General features: G+C 34.7%; 3 protein-coding genes and 1 long non-coding RNA gene across 7 annotated transcripts; 1 reads left to right on the plus strand and 3 right to left on the minus strand.

Annotated features, from left to right (window-relative positions):
• Positions 1-184: 184 nt before the first annotated feature.
• LOC100648018 (E3 ubiquitin-protein ligase RNF34) lies at positions 185-3,461 on the minus strand. 2 transcript variants are annotated; one of them, XR_007224153.1, is made up of 7 exons: positions 2,308-2,449; positions 2,020-2,212; positions 1,823-1,904; positions 1,311-1,545; positions 1,037-1,211; positions 470-948; positions 185-401 (listed from the first exon to the last, which is right to left on the minus strand). XR_007224153.1 is itself a non-coding variant. In XM_048406062.1 (7 exons), the coding sequence occupies exons 2-7, from the start codon at positions 2,353-2,355 to the stop codon at positions 776-778; spliced, it is 906 nt and encodes a 301-aa protein (XP_048262019.1). In that variant the 5' UTR covers position 2,356; positions 3,329-3,461; the 3' UTR covers positions 185-775. The 2 variants fall into 2 exon arrangements, 1 of the variants encoding a protein (XP_048262019.1); XM_048406062.1 differs by adding an exon at positions 3,329-3,461 and having other exon boundaries at positions 185-948; positions 2,308-2,356.
• On the minus strand, positions 2,308-7,258 carry LOC105665771. 2 transcript variants are annotated; one of them, XM_012308929.3, is made up of 5 exons: positions 6,924-7,258; positions 5,023-5,327; positions 4,464-4,800; positions 4,155-4,292; positions 2,308-3,997 (listed from the first exon to the last, which is right to left on the minus strand). In XM_012308929.3, exons 2-5 carry the CDS (start codon positions 5,303-5,305, stop codon positions 3,841-3,843), a joined length of 915 nt encoding a protein of 304 aa, XP_012164319.1. In that variant the 5' UTR covers positions 5,306-5,327; positions 6,924-7,258; the 3' UTR covers positions 2,308-3,840. The 2 variants fall into 2 exon arrangements, with proteins under 2 accessions (XP_012164319.1, XP_020718905.1); XM_020863246.2 differs by lacking the exon at positions 6,924-7,258 and having other exon boundaries at positions 5,023-5,937.
• LOC125385147 lies at positions 3,595-16,351 on the plus strand. The gene is made up of 2 exons (XR_007224155.1): positions 3,595-3,726; positions 14,777-16,351. It is a non-coding gene; the product is annotated as an uncharacterized LOC125385147 (long non-coding RNA).
• On the minus strand, positions 9,677-17,628 carry LOC100647615 (iroquois-class homeodomain protein IRX-6). 2 transcript variants are annotated; one of them, XM_012308924.3, is made up of 5 exons: positions 17,435-17,628; positions 13,917-14,185; positions 13,601-13,842; positions 13,328-13,501; positions 9,677-13,202 (listed from the first exon to the last, which is right to left on the minus strand). In XM_012308924.3, the coding sequence occupies exons 1-5, from the start codon at positions 17,490-17,492 to the stop codon at positions 12,941-12,943; spliced, it is 1,005 nt and encodes a 334-aa protein (XP_012164314.1). In that variant the 5' UTR covers positions 17,493-17,628; the 3' UTR covers positions 9,677-12,940. The 2 variants fall into 2 exon arrangements, with proteins under 2 accessions (XP_012164314.1, XP_003395786.2); XM_003395738.4 differs by lacking the exon at positions 17,435-17,628 and adding an exon at positions 17,102-17,428.
• Positions 17,629-17,664: the final 36 nt, after the last annotated feature.

The raw sequence follows: 17,664 nt of genomic DNA on the forward strand, positions 1-17,664 counted from the left end.
AAAAAATAATAAAGAACAGTTTGGCAAGTATATAAAAGTTATAGAATAGAATATTGTAACTTTGGATGGTCAAGAGTTTTAAATATGTATGTATTGTTACATTATGTATGATGCATAATAAACAGTTAATTCAAATCGATGACTCGTAAATTTCTACTGATAAAAAGAGGTCACAACAACAAGGTTACCAATTTCAATCAATTTATTTTCGGCAAAGAGGAATGAGAATAAAAGGATACAGTGGTCGTTACTAAATTTGATTACTTTAAACTTTTAACTTCTTCGATACGGCGCTTCGTAGTAGTATTACTTGACGACCGCAAATGAGAACGACAGCAAGTGCGTAGCGTACCGTATTGTCGACTATAGTCGTCGTTCAGCTTTGAGGATGCACTCCGTGGCTGTTGATTATAATCTACGCTCGTATCAAAGAGATTAGCTACTTTTTTAAGTAGAGCAAAATGCTTACATATATCTAATAGGCATCCAAATAAGTGCCTCCTTCTTTTCGATCATATTTTTCAATAAAAATATTTATAGAAAATGTTGAAACATATTTATAGTATATGTTAATACATGTTATTTCATTGCATTTGCATTAATATAAAAGATTATGTTTTATTTCGATTATATTATAATCTATGATGGCAATAGAATGTGCCAATAAACACTAAATCTAAAATATCACGGTGGTAGCGATTATATTCGTCCTTTTTTCGATTTTGTTCTATTGAATATTACATGTTCCATGGTATTAAACATTACTGTATTTTTTTTAAGCTTTAAAAAATCGCACTACCCTCACTACATACTGTTTACATATTGGACATTCCGACATTTGTTTGCCACAATTCAAACAACAAGCCATATGACCACATTCCAAGATTATACATTCAATTGGTTCATCCCAACAAATTTTGCATAGATTTTCGTCCAAAATTTCAGCTTCTATTAAGAATAAGGTGTGCAAGTTAAACATTTTTTTATTCTTAAAAAATCAAATGATCAAATGTTTGATAAAGGAGTCGTATCTTACTTATTCTTGATTGTCTGTATTCTTCCCATAATCTGGTAGCTCTATTCAATAATTCGCATCTTTCTACGCAACCTTTATAATCAACTCGATTTGTACTTAGCAAATTTTTTAATTGCTTCACATTTAAACATTCCAGTTCTGATAATGCATTTATGTCAGATAATTTTACAGGATTCTACATAGATTGAAAAAAAAGTAGAAGAAATATAGTAATACATACACACATTATTATGAGAAAATAATTATAGAACAATACTACTATAATTATACGTACCATAGGCGCTTCTACACATACATCAGAATGTTGAATATTAGAAACTTTTGAAATCTTCTCTTCTACCGAATGTACCGGTTCTGCTCTTCTATTCGAATAAAAGTTAAGTCTAGAAATTGTTTCTGGAATTTCATTGCCATCAACTCTTGAAGCATTGATTTCGTGTGTATGATTAAAAATTTGTGTATTATACTCATTATTTGTAGTTGCTGATCGGTTAGGGAGAGAACTATCACTGAAATTAGAGTTGAATAAAGAAATGATTTGTTAAATACTTTTCATTTTTTTGTAATTTCAATGCAAATGTGTGAATGTTTCCTTTCTCCTCTTTTTTTTTTTTTTGTTAGATATACGTGATACTACAGAAATCTATAACTCTCAAACAAGAAATATACAATATTAATACTTGTAATTATCGTCGATAACGTATGTTTTGAATTTAGAGTCGATGAAATAATTTTGGAATGTTTTTGCTCCATGCAATTTTCAGCTCCACGCCAAATGGGACTTACATGTTTCCTGCATCTTCCGTACTCAAATGAACATTAGCACCACTAGCAAATGTCATTAACAATTTTATCAAGTCTTCCTTTTCTGTAATCAAAATGAAAGGGAAAAAACAAGAATATTAACTAAAAGATATTGTCAGCAATTCTAAATGTTAAATATCTTCTGTAACTTAAACTTCTTTTTGCTGTAATATACACACCAATACATCCTTTAATTGGTATCTTCTTTGCCAACAGATACCGTTGTATATCTTTAGACCTTACTTGTACAATTAGACTTCGTGTTAAAGGTCTTCGTGACAACATATTACAAGTATTACAACTTAATATCTTGTCCAAACGCTTGATTACACATTCAGAACAAAAATGTCTCAAGCAATCCATACATTGTTTCTGAAAATATTTCATAGTAAATAAATAAAGTACTCATTTTTAACATGTCTTTAGCAATAAAAAGGCATTTACATATATAATACAATGGTTCTTACCTTGCGTGTGAAGAAGCTGAATTTTACGTTACAAGCTTCACAAGCCATACTATCTTATAAGAATAATGTAATAATAAAAATACAATTGAAAATTTCGAGGTTAAGTTTACACAGCCGGACAAAAATAAATATTACGTAAATAAGTAGTAAGAGTAAGTACAACTTAAGTAAATATGTAGTTTCAATTATAAATGTACTTTCACTATAAATGTTAATAAAAAGGTATATGAAAAAAGAGCAAGATCATAACACGCTATATTTTTATGATGTACCTCCAGCGTATTTCAAAATATCACAACTTAATAATTAGAACCATAACAAATTCATATGAGGTAATAATATATTGTAAAATACAGTAAAATTTCGCAAGATTTTATTACAGATGGCGATAAATGGAAATGTAATGTAATAAATAATTGGTAAGCAATGATGTGTAAGTATGATTGCTACGTACGTAACTTTTATCACATATTCGATATTGGAAATACAACTTATCTACAATATATGTATTATCAGTACCAGAATTTAGTGTAAACTACACACATGTCGCATAACATCGATTATACTTCTGAATAGTTGCGATTTAATGTTTATTTATTTCCAATTTTCTATGTTTTTTATCTTTTAATAATAATTTTCTAATTTTTAATTTTCTTATTATACATTATTTTATTCTTCTTATCGTTTTATCTATTGCTAGTTGACAAATATATTTATACTATGTGAAACAATTTTAGTTTTGCTCGTCGCGCATACTATTAAAACTGTTAATTACTCATACAAGGTATACATATCTAGCGACAAATATAGTAATAAGAAGATTTTCATTCACCGCAATATGCTGTTATAAAATTGGCCTAATTATGTTTTAGGTAGATAAATTTGTGTAGTTGATTACACGTTGAAATTTTAACACGCGTACATGTATATACACGTACAAGAAAATTGAATACGGAACATTATACAGAGAAGATGACGAGAAATAAGAGTATATATACACTATACATACATACATACATACGTGTATTCGTTCGAACGCACATCGATACAATAAAAAATGATCGGAATCGCAATTGTTGTGTAATTTTAAACGACTGAAAGGTACTTTTCTACTGTATTTTTTATTATGATCTAGGACGATACGAACACCAAATAAATTACTAAATATAATATGGCGATGAAAGATCGTGCACGTGCCATGCGCACATGCGACGTATGCCTCACAATGGGGGGCCGATAAAGCGTAAAATGCAATTACATATTTGATTTTCCATCAAGTCGAGAAAGCGCAGCTTTTTTCAGTTTACGATCGTGGAATTCAAGGAGTAATAAGTGGGTATTGGTCAAAATCGACTTCGATCTGGCTTTAAAGTAGATGGCTAGTAAAGAAAAATATTTCGAAGGAAAGGAAAGATGCGCGTAAGTAAGTTAAGTACATATACATACAGTAGTTGATTCGTGTCATACCTTTTTTCGACTTGGGAGTATACATACCATGTGCATGTATCTAGACTTAGCATCGAGTGACTTTATTTACATTAACGGGTGTATCGCACGTTTCAAATTTCGCGAAAACTGAGTTTCTCTCTTTGTTGCTCGATCCATTGACTGGATCGAAGGAAAGTATCGATTTTTCTTTTCTATCTCATCTGATTCGACAGTTGCAGCATCTTCGTGGAAGGCATCTTTCCTGGAAAAATATGTAAAATAATCGATAATTTATAAAATAAATGTGTATTGACACACACACACACACACACAAACACATACATGCGTATACACTTGTACATAAATATGATATGAAATGGTTATTGAAGTTGCACTTGTTTACTTATATGTATACATACGTATATTTATTCTCTGATAAGCGGAATAACGATTTTGGGCAATCTTTGAAGTAAGGCCAACACTCTCCATGAAACTTGCCTCTATTTTCAGCTTCAACATATTCTTTTAAAAGGTTCGAAAATGGTGATTTGCTAGCACTGTAAATAATACACATATATATACGCATTATGGAACACGTTAGGAAATTTGGATTTTGTTTTCAAAGATACCATACACATAACCAAACAGGATCGTAGAAGAAGAAATCGAAATAAATAAAAATAAGTACATAGTATGCACGTAGGGAGTAAGGTGAGAGAGATGCTTACGTGAAAAAGAGTTTGAGCATTTCCCCGATTAAGCCGAAATTGCTTAGGGGATGTCCCTGCACTTCACAGATTGCCCTTAATAGACAGGCCTTTCCATTTAAACCGAAATTTGCGAGCATATCCTCAGCGGTACCATACAAAAGAGCTCTTTCACCTCCGTAAAGTGCATTCTTTGGCAAATCCGCGAGTGCTTCTCTTTTGCTGATTCCACGTTTTACGAATGTCGCGATAAATTCTGCGGCATTCGATCCCTGATCCCTTGCAGTAGTATCGAACGCTGATGGTAAAGCGCCGTAAGGGTTTTCGTTATCGGTTAAACCCAGTTTGTCGAAATCGACTGTAAAAATGATGACAAATAAAAAGTAAGAATGAAAAGAAAAAAGAGCAGAAAAAAAGGAAGGGAAGATGATAAAAAGCGGTTGAAGCAGGAGGGCTCGATAAAGGTCTATACATGTATCGGATATAAAGAAACAGCGATGTGTATAACGTAACTGAATGACGGAAGATAAAGAAACGAAGATAAGAGATGAAACGAGCGACGATAGACATATGTACTCACTGGTAAAGGGAAGACTAACAGTCATGTTGCTAAGAAAACCATAGGGAGGGTATCTGACAAAGGGTAACGCCAATGTTGGAGTTATCGTCATAATCGTGCCTGGTGGTAAAGCTATTCGACCATCGTTAGTTATCCAAAGCAGTCTCTTCTGTCGATGGTGGTGAGAAAATAAGTGTCCGTTATAGCTGTTGCCGTTGCCACTGCTGCTACCGCTTTCGGTATTCGAAGACTTGAGAAATAGAATCAGTCCAACCAGTGCCAGTATGCTTCTTTTTCTTTCCATTTCTTCTCTTCTCTTGCGTACTCTTAAAACGGGATGAGATATCGTAGGAGAAAAAAAAAGAATCAATGAATCCCGAGGCATGCGTTTTCGTATCGGATTTAACATAGGAAGAATCGTGAATTAAAAAGATTCCCGTTATCTGTGTAACATCGTATGAACACATAAACATGCGATATCTTTGTATGCACGGTACGCGTCGAACGGCGATGTAGGGCATCGTATAGCAATAGTCGCAATCACGCAGCAACCGCGAAACGTGTTCAGCGTATGTTAACATTCCCGAAATCGTAATCGTAAGCACAATCGTAACGGTAACGGAGGATCATTGGTATGTTCATTTTTATCGACAGGAAATTATCGGAGGAAAAGATCGATTCTGTTCTTTCACGATATCGCAATTGTCTGGCGTTGATAAACCTTTACATAGACCGCATATGTGCATAGTGTGAAAACAACAAAGTGTACACGTGTTTGCGTTATCATTTATCTAACGAGGATCTATTTTGTTCGCATTTGACTAGGCGTAAGAAATGTAAACTCCTATTTTAATTAATCTACTCTGTAAATCATCTTTATCATGGGCTCTTTGCCGACGCTTAAGCGCGCGCGTATGCAGCTTACACGTATATGTATATATATATATATATATATATATATATATATATACACATACATATATGTACACACAGCGCGTCGAGCGTTTCTTATAGCGCGTTTGAAAGTGCTAGCAGAAAATCTAAAGGAAATGAAAAGGTGGGTCAACCAAGCGATATAACAAAGTATATAGGTATGTTACATCGTATGTTCGTATGCACGCACATACATACATGTGTAAATAAAGTTCTGTTGATATTCCTCGATCAACGTTAATACGTGCACCGAAATCAAGATTAAACGAAACTGGCTCGCTCGATGAATCGAATTTTGAGACACCGAATTAAGCAATCACCTCGCATACGTTTTTCGTTTGCACCGTTAAGCCCTGTTGTAAATTTGGGTCGTAAGTAACGAATAATACAATATGCTTCCTTTCCCTTCCTTTGTGTTTTTCTGTCTTTTGATTTTGTATCACTATCCATTCTGTAGGCACCTTCATCCCTTCGATTAAATCATAATTTTCCATTCTTCCCATTACTTTCTCCGTTCCTCCCTTAGTACTTTTAAATTACCAGTTACCTTCTAATTTCTTTACACACGTATCACGTATTCACGATATTTAAGTATTTTGCTTAATCGTTCGACTCGATTATTACCTTTAATAAAGAACTGTTGTTTTCGATAATTTCTCATTTACATCACAATGTTTCCTCTGTTTCCCAGTGTATCCTATTTCTATTCGAACAAGATGGCTATATTTATTATTAGGGTCGCTTTGCGGAAAGAAGAGACGCGTTCAAATCGAAGAATAATATAGGTACATCGTATTATCGGATGTCTATGTAAAGGTGTTCAAAGCTAGAATCGAATAAAGCTGGGAATTGAAACAAAGACGAGACAGAAAAGATAATGACACGTGACGAACGATAGAGAAGAAACTCTTGGAAGAAAGTTCAGGAGACATATAATTAGAAGGGAATTAAGAATCGACTGTTACACGTCGGTGTAATGCAGTAAATACCTTCAATTTGCAGTAGAGACACGTTGTTTGTTTCATCAAGGTGCGTTAGGCACCTCAGACGGTCGTTGTACTATAACTGGGCTAATTTTGATGGACGCTGATTATCAGGGCTACGACATAATTGCACTTAATACCACAAATTCTTCGCTGTTGATAGAAATCCAATAGGACCAGTTTCTTTATTTCTCTAACGACAAGTCGGTTTCTTCTTTTTTAAATATCCGCATCTGTCTCTTCCATTAGATTGTAATCGTCACACGTTATCTGGCTACAGTCGACGAATTTTACTTTATTTTCTTTACATGTCCAAAATGACTGCTATTCGTTCCGTATTTCTAAAGCGAACATGTTACACAGACATATATTTTATTTCTAAATATACAATTGTATATCGTATCTACATATATATGGCATATCATGTAGCGATTTATTATCGTAATTTATATTTTAGCGTAGTTTAGCGCGTGTACCGCGTATGCAACAGTTCTCTTATCGAACTGTGTAAAAGTTAATCCGCGTACTGGATATGTATCACGTAATGGTTCGCGTTTGTGTACCGTAGGAAGCTACTGACTCTCGCCTCGGTTTCGAACTGACCGGTAATCCACTCGGCGCTTCTCATTTTACGAGTTCGCGCGTTATCCTCCGTTACATTACTTCCCACTCACGTGTATTCGCGTTCTTTACGTTACTATCGAGTGCTATTGACTTTCATTCCCATCGTTTTATTATGCGATATCATATCTTCTTACTCAAATCTTCTTACTTACTTTCTTTTCCTTTCTTTCTTTCTCTATCCATTCTTCTCGTAAGACTATGGTAGGTCGTAGCTTGATAAAAGTAATCGAATGACCAACTCGTAGTAAAAAAATATGATAAAATTCACAACGTACTTTATTACAAACTTTTTTAATCGAACAATATAGTTAATTGTAAATCGCTCGGAGAATCGACACGGGTAAGCGAGCGCAAACGCAGGCTTGACTCATTGTCGGATATATATACCTGGCCAAAGTAATCGTAAATAATCGAAATAATTTTATATTACATTTTAATATCAATATTTTCCGCTTTTAGCCGAAGCACGCTGCAAAATGTTGCGAACGCACCTAAGCGGAATCGAATAAAAAATTTTCCATTGATACACGCGTGTAATGAATAGATATAAGTATTCTAATTTCTATATACATATATATGGGAAAAGAAAGTAAGAAAGGGAGAAAAATAGAAGGAACAATATGCAATGCGTATCATCGTTATAATTTAGTATCAAAACAATAACGTTACCTCGAAATAAAAATGTTTCTTTAACTAGCTGTTGTTTAATTTTAGTTCCGATAAAATCAAAAGGATGCCTTTTAGCTCTTTGTTAACGGGTATTTACTATGATAGTACTGGATATTTCGAATCTAGAAAAATGCAAGCCCGTTGGTAACTAATAAAAAAAAAAGATTAAATCGTAAAAACTTGTATTCATATATAACAAATGTAAATCATATGTAAAAATACGAATCATCGAGATGAACAGAATTTAATATAACGAAGGTATTCCGAAGGAAACCACGAACCATCGAAGATTGTTCGAAGGTTCTTCTATTTTTAAACTAATATAAATCTTCTCATCTACGTATAAAGGACAATCGAAAGTTTTCTTCCCTCGTAATGCTTGTTAAAGAAATTGTATAATATTTTCGATAAAATATTTGAAATTACGTTTAAAAGTAAGAGAGTGACAGGGAGAGAGACGGGGCTGGGAAGAGAGTACTCAAATTATATGTACGTACGTTACGAAGGACAGCTGGCCAAAACGACAACACTCGAAATCGTACAAGTTTTAAGACAGTTGGCCTTATGAAATGTCAATATTTTCTAAATAAAGTCATTAAAACGTTTTTCTTTCTTTCTTCCTTTTTCCCCTAAAAAAAATGGATTACGTACATACAAGGAAACATACGTAACGTTGGAATTCGAGAACCTTTATTATGTTATTAATCCTTTCCAATAAAATATTTTTCTTACTTGTTACGCGTTACGAGAAACAAACAACGAATTTGCACACCTGTCGCGTGTACTTACTAACGTACCTACTATTTATACAGAAATAATGCCAAAAATAAGCATTTATGGATTTAAGAATTGTATATAAGGTAATAACTGAAACAAGCAAGTCTTGTATATAAAAACATGACCTTACGTAATAAACACACAAAAACCATCTTTCATACTATTCTACATTTCTCGAATTTTCTCTTAATTGTCCTGTACATTATACGAATATTATTTTCAATTCGTTTTTATCTAATAATCTTAGTTGATATATAAGAGTATATGAAAATATTTAATTTCACCGAATATGTTTACTCGGAATTCAGTATACGTAATAGAATAATGCGTAGATAAAACAAATACAAACATTCTCTCTTCCTCTCCCCCTTTTTTCAACTCTCCTTCTTTTCCTCGTTCATTCATTATTTAATATTTTTGTTGGCCACAAACGATAGGTAATTTGGAAAAATTCCTTAGTACGTACTGGCTTTATGTACGAATTCTTTGCTTTCCATCTACCTCTCTTGTAGATGACTATTTTTTCCCCAACTCATACATTTCCAATATTTAATCGAACGTTTCAACTGATGCAACAACCCCTATTTCTTCCTCTTCCTTTTTCTTTTCTTTTCCTCTTTTTCTTCTTTTCTTCTTCTTCTTTCTTTCTTTTTAAATGAAAGAGGAGAATTTACCAACATGAAAACGCGAACTCTGTATGCTTTTATTTCATTTACCTTATCTAACGTTTCCAAAATCGTAAATACATTAGAAATAAATTCGACGAATTCGGCGAACGTTTCGACACTACCTTCCGTTAGATATCATTATAAGTATGCATTTAGAACATTCGAACAAGGCACACTTATTGCTTTTATAATTATGCGACTGAGTAACGAACCAACGACTGGTGCTTCTCATACAAGCATTCACCATTTATCGCTTCTTCTGTACCCCTTGCCTCTCCGATAGAGCGAACTTTGAATGAATTAGGAACTATGAAGATATATTTCGTTATAAGAATAATTTTGGCTTGCATGCGTTATTTCAACTCTGCTTTTACTTTTACTAGCAGGCAAGGGAGCACGCGAAACAGAGGTAAACTGTAATGCTACTACCATACACCACTCGTAAATCAGACGATTTCGGTATATTAGAAACAATGGGAACGGGTAACAGCAACAATTCGATCGGAATCGGAATCGGAATCGGAATCGGAATCGGAATCGGAACAGTATTCCTTGTACCTTCCGATATTTATATTTGTCGTTTTCGCCGTTTTCGTCTTCGTCATCATCCTCGTCGTTGTAATTCACGTTATTTAGCGTCTGATCGAAAAATGTCTTATCGATCGAAGACTATCATATTTGCAAGCCTATCTTTTGTCGGAGAGAGATCTATTCTTAAACTATCGTAAAGTATTTTCTTAACAGTTTTTAACGTAACGGCCTCGCAACCGCTGTTTATCGCAATTTAAAAATAAATTTGAATCATATTTTGTACATTAAAGAAGTTTGTTTTGTCTGAACACGATTTGGATATAGCTCACGTATCGATGCATACATACATACAAACTTATTTTGTTAGTCATACCATTGCATCGATGCACGTTCGCGTCTACATTCACACTTTCACGATATACGCCACAGGTCAATGTCGCAGTACACATTTCATAGGCACATTTCCCTAACACTTCCTTCTCCATTTGTTACTTCTTCATCTTCTACATTTTTTCTCTCCTTCCTTCTATCCTCATCATATCCTCCAATCTCTCTTCTCTTTCCTTCCTCTCCCCCTTCTTCTCCTTTTTTCTATCTCTTTAACGAATTATGCCAAACGCTCGAGCACACGATCAACACATTAACTAGCTACATACCCGGCAAAAAGGATTCTATATGGATTTAATTAAAGTACTTAATTATTGGATATAATATATAACTAACGGTTATATATTATAAGTCTTTGGCGTTTGTACCAATGATTTTCCTATACGTGATTCGTATTCCATGACGCTAATTTCCAAATAACGAACGTTTAAAAATTCGTGCTTTTGTATAACGTACGTTGAATCATGTGGCTGTAATATAAATCTATGTATATATACTTATCATCTATAAATCTATTTCTTAATAGGCACATGCGCTTAGTATTCGATATATGCATTTACTGTGATCCGTAAACGCTGTTCACGTATTTCGTGTATCGTTTTTCTTTTATTTAAAAGACATTCCTTTTTATGTTTGCAAAAAAAAAAGACGAACGGTTAATCGATATTATTACTTTTACCCTACTACCGTTCGATTGTCTTAGGGAGAAAAGGGAGATGCATTAACATTATGCAAACTCGTCACTATGTGTACAAATCTCTTTTCGAGCAGTCTTCTTATCTATCTAACATAAATGCGAATGTAAACGCCATAAAAATCACAATTGCTGTAGGTTATTGCATATTGCTTTAACAATAATAATGAGAGAGAGAGAGAGAGAGAGAGAGATTACTTAAAAAAAAGAAAAGAAAGGAAGAAGAATATCTACTTGTGCTTACAAAATGATATACCGACGAATCTAAGTACTGTATAATAACTTTGAAATATGAACAGGAACCATGCATAACTATTAACGTCGTACGATTAATTCGATCGATTAATATCAACAAACAGAGAAAAGAAGTAAAGTGATCAAAAGATGACAACGAAACATAAGAAAATGTTTCCGATATTCTTTGGCCTGTTTCTGCTATAGTATGTTTGGCAAATTATTATAGCGTAAACGTATATAAGAAACGATCTAAAGTACAATAAAAAGCAGAGCTTAGAAGGTTCTTACTTAACCAGTCTATTTCTTTCTTTTATTTGTCAGAGAGAATGGAAACGCGTAAATGTTAAAGTTCTTTCAGTATTATATCAGCGACATCCTACCAGCTTTTCTTTTTACTTGTCTTCTCTTTCTATTACTTCTCCCTTACTCCCTATGAATTCTAGAAAACAGTCACGCATCTGTAATAAATTCGCGTGTTATAAAGTTTATACAATTTTTTCAAATGAATTACGATACACGAATAAAAACTTGAACGAGAATGTAAATCGGTATTCGATCTAATTCTTCCCCTTGTACCACAATCTTTTACTTGCAACATAATATTTTGGCACTTGTTTGACCATCAATCTCATGTTTGTTCTGTCAATAGTGTATTAGAATAGACAGAGATACAAACACCGAAACAAAAAGAACGTATCTTTCTTATTCAGTGTCATTTCATCACGCGATACAATATTCAGTATTGATGTATAGTGGTGTATATGCGTGGTATTTTACTTTCTCAACAAAACGGCAGTACTGCTTTAGTATAATCGGAGCGGTCTTCCAATCGAAAGAGCTATTGTTACTGCCTTGAACAACACAACGAATACTAAAAAAAACAGTAACAGTACCGTTCGCACGTGTACTTTTGTGAGTTTTCGTTGTACATATGTTATTTTAAAACAATGCACCCATAAATCACGTGCCGTAAGAAGACAATCACAATATTCGAAGAACACTATCATATACACAATTGTTTAATGGCTAGTTACTATATACTTCTGATTGTTCATCAAGTTCAAAAGTCTTTACTATTCTCCCCGCTTTATACATGTACGTACCTGTTTGCACATATACGTACATATACGCAAAAAAATTGGCGAAAGAACTAAAATATTAGAAAGGAAAAACATGTAAATCGTCAGATTCTCTTTTATCCGATTCGCGAATTTTGAAACTACGAGAAAATATTTAAAAGTGGAAAAATATCATAGGTTGAGGTTAAAGATGCAAAAAAAAAAAGAGAAAAGAAAAAAAGAAAAAAGAACGAAAAATTATCAATATTATGATGACGATACCAAAGCGAAAAAATTGTTTTGTATCCTCCACGGCAAAATGGAGAATCGAAGGTTAAAAAAAAACATCGATATAAGCTACGAGAAACGCTGCTCTCGTTAAACCGGTACAGCCCCCTCACGTTCTTTTTCCTGTTGTCGCACGGCAACGGCTGCCTCAACCAGTAAGTAAAGACACTTGAACTTGTCTTTATCCTCTTCGGGTGGTGTCGGAGGTGGCGTCTCATCTGTATGAGGACTGTGAGCATTACGTGTACCATATACTTCTGTTTCATGCTGTACATCAGAAGTTTGAATAAGATGTTGTCTAGGGGCACTCCAATATGCAGCTTCATTTCCCATGGAAGATTCATCATCGTCCCTGAACAGGATAAAATGGAAAAGAAAAATAAGAATATCAGTCGACTTTTCGTTATTAGTTTCGACACGCGTTGTTATAAAGTCGATATAATGAAAAACCGCGACGGTGTATAACAATATGCCTACCCTCGTCGAGCTGGGTGGGTAATCGTTTCGTCGTAAGCGCCAAGTTGGCTGACATTTTGTTCAACTTTAGTTTCCGAGTAAGGGTACACTATTACACTCGGCCACTGTGTCGATGGACGTTCCTCCTCGCTGTGAGAACTGCTCTCATAGTCGTTTGGGCTATCCTCTTCGCTTCTGAGAAAGAAAGAAACAAAAAGAAGAAAATTATGAAATACGAAACGTTGACGACCAATCATTGCATATGATAGTACCAAAGCGTAACTTGTAACCAACCGATATATTAATCCAGTAGAATCTTCGTAATCGTGATCTCTACTACGTTTCGGTGCACTCATGCCTGCTAACGAATCCCAATTTTGATTGGATCTTGAACCAAGACCGGATGATTGTTGATGACTTCCTGTGGGCATCTTTTTACCGCGGCGAGATATCGTGTACTGTAGGGGATCTTGGCCATCTTTTCGAATCATTTCTGGTAGAATTCGCCGTCTGGCGTTTATGAACCAATTGCAAACCTACAATGACGAGAATAGACGTCGAGAAGGTCACGAAATGAAAATTAAATAGAGCAGTAGAGTATCGTACCAACCTGGAGTACAGTCAACTGCGCTTCTTTACTCAGCACTTGCTTCTCGCTGTCGCTTGGATATGCGTTGTATCTGTGCTCGTAAAGCCATCGTTTTAAAATTTTCACTGAATTTTTCGGTAGGTTTCCACGACGTTTTCTCACGGAATGGTTACCAGAGTGATGAACTATTCCAGAATGAACTTTAGTGCGTAATGCATTCGAGTCGTGTTCCGTATCAGAACCACTTTGATCGTCGTCGGTACTACTTGACGAAGGAAAACGTTCTCTCGCTGAAACATAAAACAACAATCATTGAATTAAATTTACACGGTTCTTCGCCATCGCACTCGTGTACATTCTCGCGACTTATAATCATTATCAAGAAAAGAGAAAAAAGTCCACATATATACGAATATGTATGTATAGGTATACAGGCGTATATAGGCACAGGTACATAGATATATCTAAATTAAAAAATCTCATTGAATCTCAAGACGAAAATATTCCTCGTATATCGTTACATTATTTAAAATAGACGTGCATAAAACGATCAACAAGATTAAGCTATTCAGATTTTAGAAATAAGCATTTTTAAAACATATACATAAAATCGTTGGGCAATAGAAAGTAGATAAGAAATGAATGAGACAAGATGTAGTATTTTTCCGATATTTCCCCTTTTGAATATCTCGATAACGTAAAAGCAACTATTTCCTTCGCTTTTATCCTTTTCATATGTACAATAGCAATTTTCTTTTTCGTTTTTTTCTTCTGCCCTCCCCCCACCCCCCGTAAATATATACACCCGGGAACTAAATTTGCGATCCTGGTTAGTTTGCACCGTCGACTAATCTTAGCGTTTGAATTTGTGGTTACGTAAGGTCCAGTAACCCGACAGCACAAAATTAGGATCCAAGCTCTTCGCGGCTAGACGAAAACTATGACGACGTCGAGTGTCACGATGGCGATGGCGATGGCTATGGCGATGGTGATGGCGATGGCGATGGCGATGGCGATGGCGATGGCGATGGCGATGGCGATGGCGATGGCGATGGCGATGGCGATGTCGTTGTCGATGTCGATAGCAGCGACGACGATGACGGCGACATCAACAAAGATGATAAGAATAGCATACAGTAACAGAACTATATCTCAAACATTATCGGCTTGATGGAACAGAGAGCTAACCGAAGGAAAAAGCCTCCTAGCGACCTTAGTTTGGTTGGTACACGAAGAGACGTTTCTTCGTCCATCGAGCTAAATATACAACGAGTTGCTAGCGAGTTTACAGATGCATCGTGCGTTCTAGTGGCGCACAACGCTATCTAATAACGTAACCGCATCTCTTTTTCAAACAATCAACTCGATAAATCAATATAATTGGAAAATGTAACGTCTTAAAGTAAATTATGTCATTGTTTTATGAAAAGAAATAAGCTTGCAGTTACTCTTATATATTTTCAATATATTGGCAACCAAAATATGTAAAATAGAAAAACGAACTATCGCTAAACCATAATATATGCTTCCGGAATCGTTAAACTTATAATTTGACCGATGGCAAACATTGGCTAACGTATGGCTATCTATTAATATTATAATCTTACTATACCTGCCTTTTTTCAAAATTGCAATTTGTCCTAGAGACGTTCGAAAATAATATTATAATATAATTAAATCCATAAAGTTCTTGGAATTTTAAAACACAAACAGACGAGCGACATAATTTAAATTTCAAACGATTTCGTGGTTTAGATGTAATCAAAATGTCTTAATCACGTCTCAATGCTTTTAAGTATCGCAATGCAACTGGAAAATAAATTTAAAAATATCGGATCGATAGCGTAAGAATATTACGAAATTTAATTTCATAGAATATCTTAATATCTATCTACAAAGTTACATCTTAATACTGACAGTCGGTGACCCGTAACACATTTGGAAGTTTTCCAAAAGATCATCATAGAAGTACGTGATGTTAATAATTAGTGCTTCTATTGCAGTCAAAAATATTGTACATTGTATGCAACACAGATTTTTCTCCTGTTCATTTTTGGACTTTTACTTTCCCGATGAATTCTCTCTCTGTTTTGGTTTCGCTACTGCGAAATCTTTGAAAAATAAACAAGATCAAACGCTATCGTAGCTGCACACCATAGGAGAAGTATTGCTCGAATTTTCTTTCCTCTCTTTTTTGCCATTAACGTTGAAAATGAATTTAAGACTTACATAAGAATTATTTGACTGTAACCTTCGTGACATAAGCTTACGTACACGATGCCCGGCATATTTTGCATTCAATACACCGATCAAAAGCATTAAAGACGTAAATAAGTTTCACTGATATGTATTCCAACTATCTATATCAACGGATACTGTACTACTTGTAATTTATTACTCCAGATCTTATCCGGCATCGATAACTCCTAGTCAATAAACCACGTACGCAACACGTATTATAAGATTTGAAACTGACAAACAAAACCGTCCCTAACAAAAAATCAGATAATTCCCAAACATTACCGCTCTGAACGGATGTTATACCCAAGATCAACCAACCCATGAACGAATAATTTCAATCTGCGCTTATCAGGCACGATAATTTCTCCAAAATAAACTTTAACAGCAATTACCTAACAAATTGTACGCATTTGCTCTTCCACCTCTGATGTATGTATACATACCATCTTCTCGCAAATCAAATAACAAAAACAATTGTTCCTCTATCTCTGGATGCATGTAGTAAATGATAACAACTGATTTGAATGAACTTAAATGTCGTCCCATGGGGTTTACGTAAATGCTTACGGGGATCTTCGACCACGATTATATACATATATATATATAAGTTTTTCGCATATCGCAGGATATATGATTTCTTCTGTGTGACATCGTGTCGTGTCTTATCAAACATTTTAGAAAAATTGATTTTGTTAAATACCACTTGTATATGTAACTGCATACGTAATTGTGTGCGCAACGTTATTTCGAAGTTATTTCGAGATATCCATATCAAATTTTCGTTTATATACGAGTATATTCCTTAAATGTCATTCTTCCGATCGTATTGGACGTTATACAACGTTTAACTCCTTTGAGGAGATTCGATCACGGTATTACCTTTTCTTCGTAAAAAAATTACGCAAATGTTACGTTTCTAAAGAAATTCGATAAATTTGAATCGATGATTATCGTCACACTCTTACCTGTCACAAACATACTCGTCGCACGCTGAGTCGAGGGAGAATTATCGTTATGTGGCATAATCGATGATGACAAAGGGGACATTGTACGACGACAATCCGTATTTCGTGAATGGCGAGAATTATGTTGTGGCGGTTGATCAGTTTCAGGAATAAGTTGATGTTTGTGTCGATGATGATGATGGCAACGGTGGTGGTGGTGATGATGGTAATGATCATTGCGATAATGACGACGATAACGATAACCTTGCTGCTTCAGTGGATGTCGAGGATGTTGATTCTGATCATCGTGACAACATTGATTACAATACTGATGAAGGTATTGTTGTTGTGTACCTGTCATTCTTTCGGTACTCTGTTTCTGTTCCAAGTGCATAGCCGCTGGTGGTAACATGATATTCTTGTAATTATAAGAACTTAAGAAGCTCGGTATACGTTGTAGAAAATATCTCGATACGATAATAAAACAATCGAGGAAAAATTTATCGCGATGTTCCAAATCTTCTTCGATCGTATGTCAAACTTTATGCACTCTATATTTATGTTTGAACGATTAACGTGCATTT

Source organism: Bombus terrestris, chromosome 5, assembly GCF_910591885.1.
Source record: "Bombus terrestris chromosome 5, iyBomTerr1.2, whole genome shotgun sequence".
Classification (NCBI taxonomy): domain Eukaryota; kingdom Metazoa; phylum Arthropoda; class Insecta; order Hymenoptera; family Apidae; genus Bombus; species Bombus terrestris.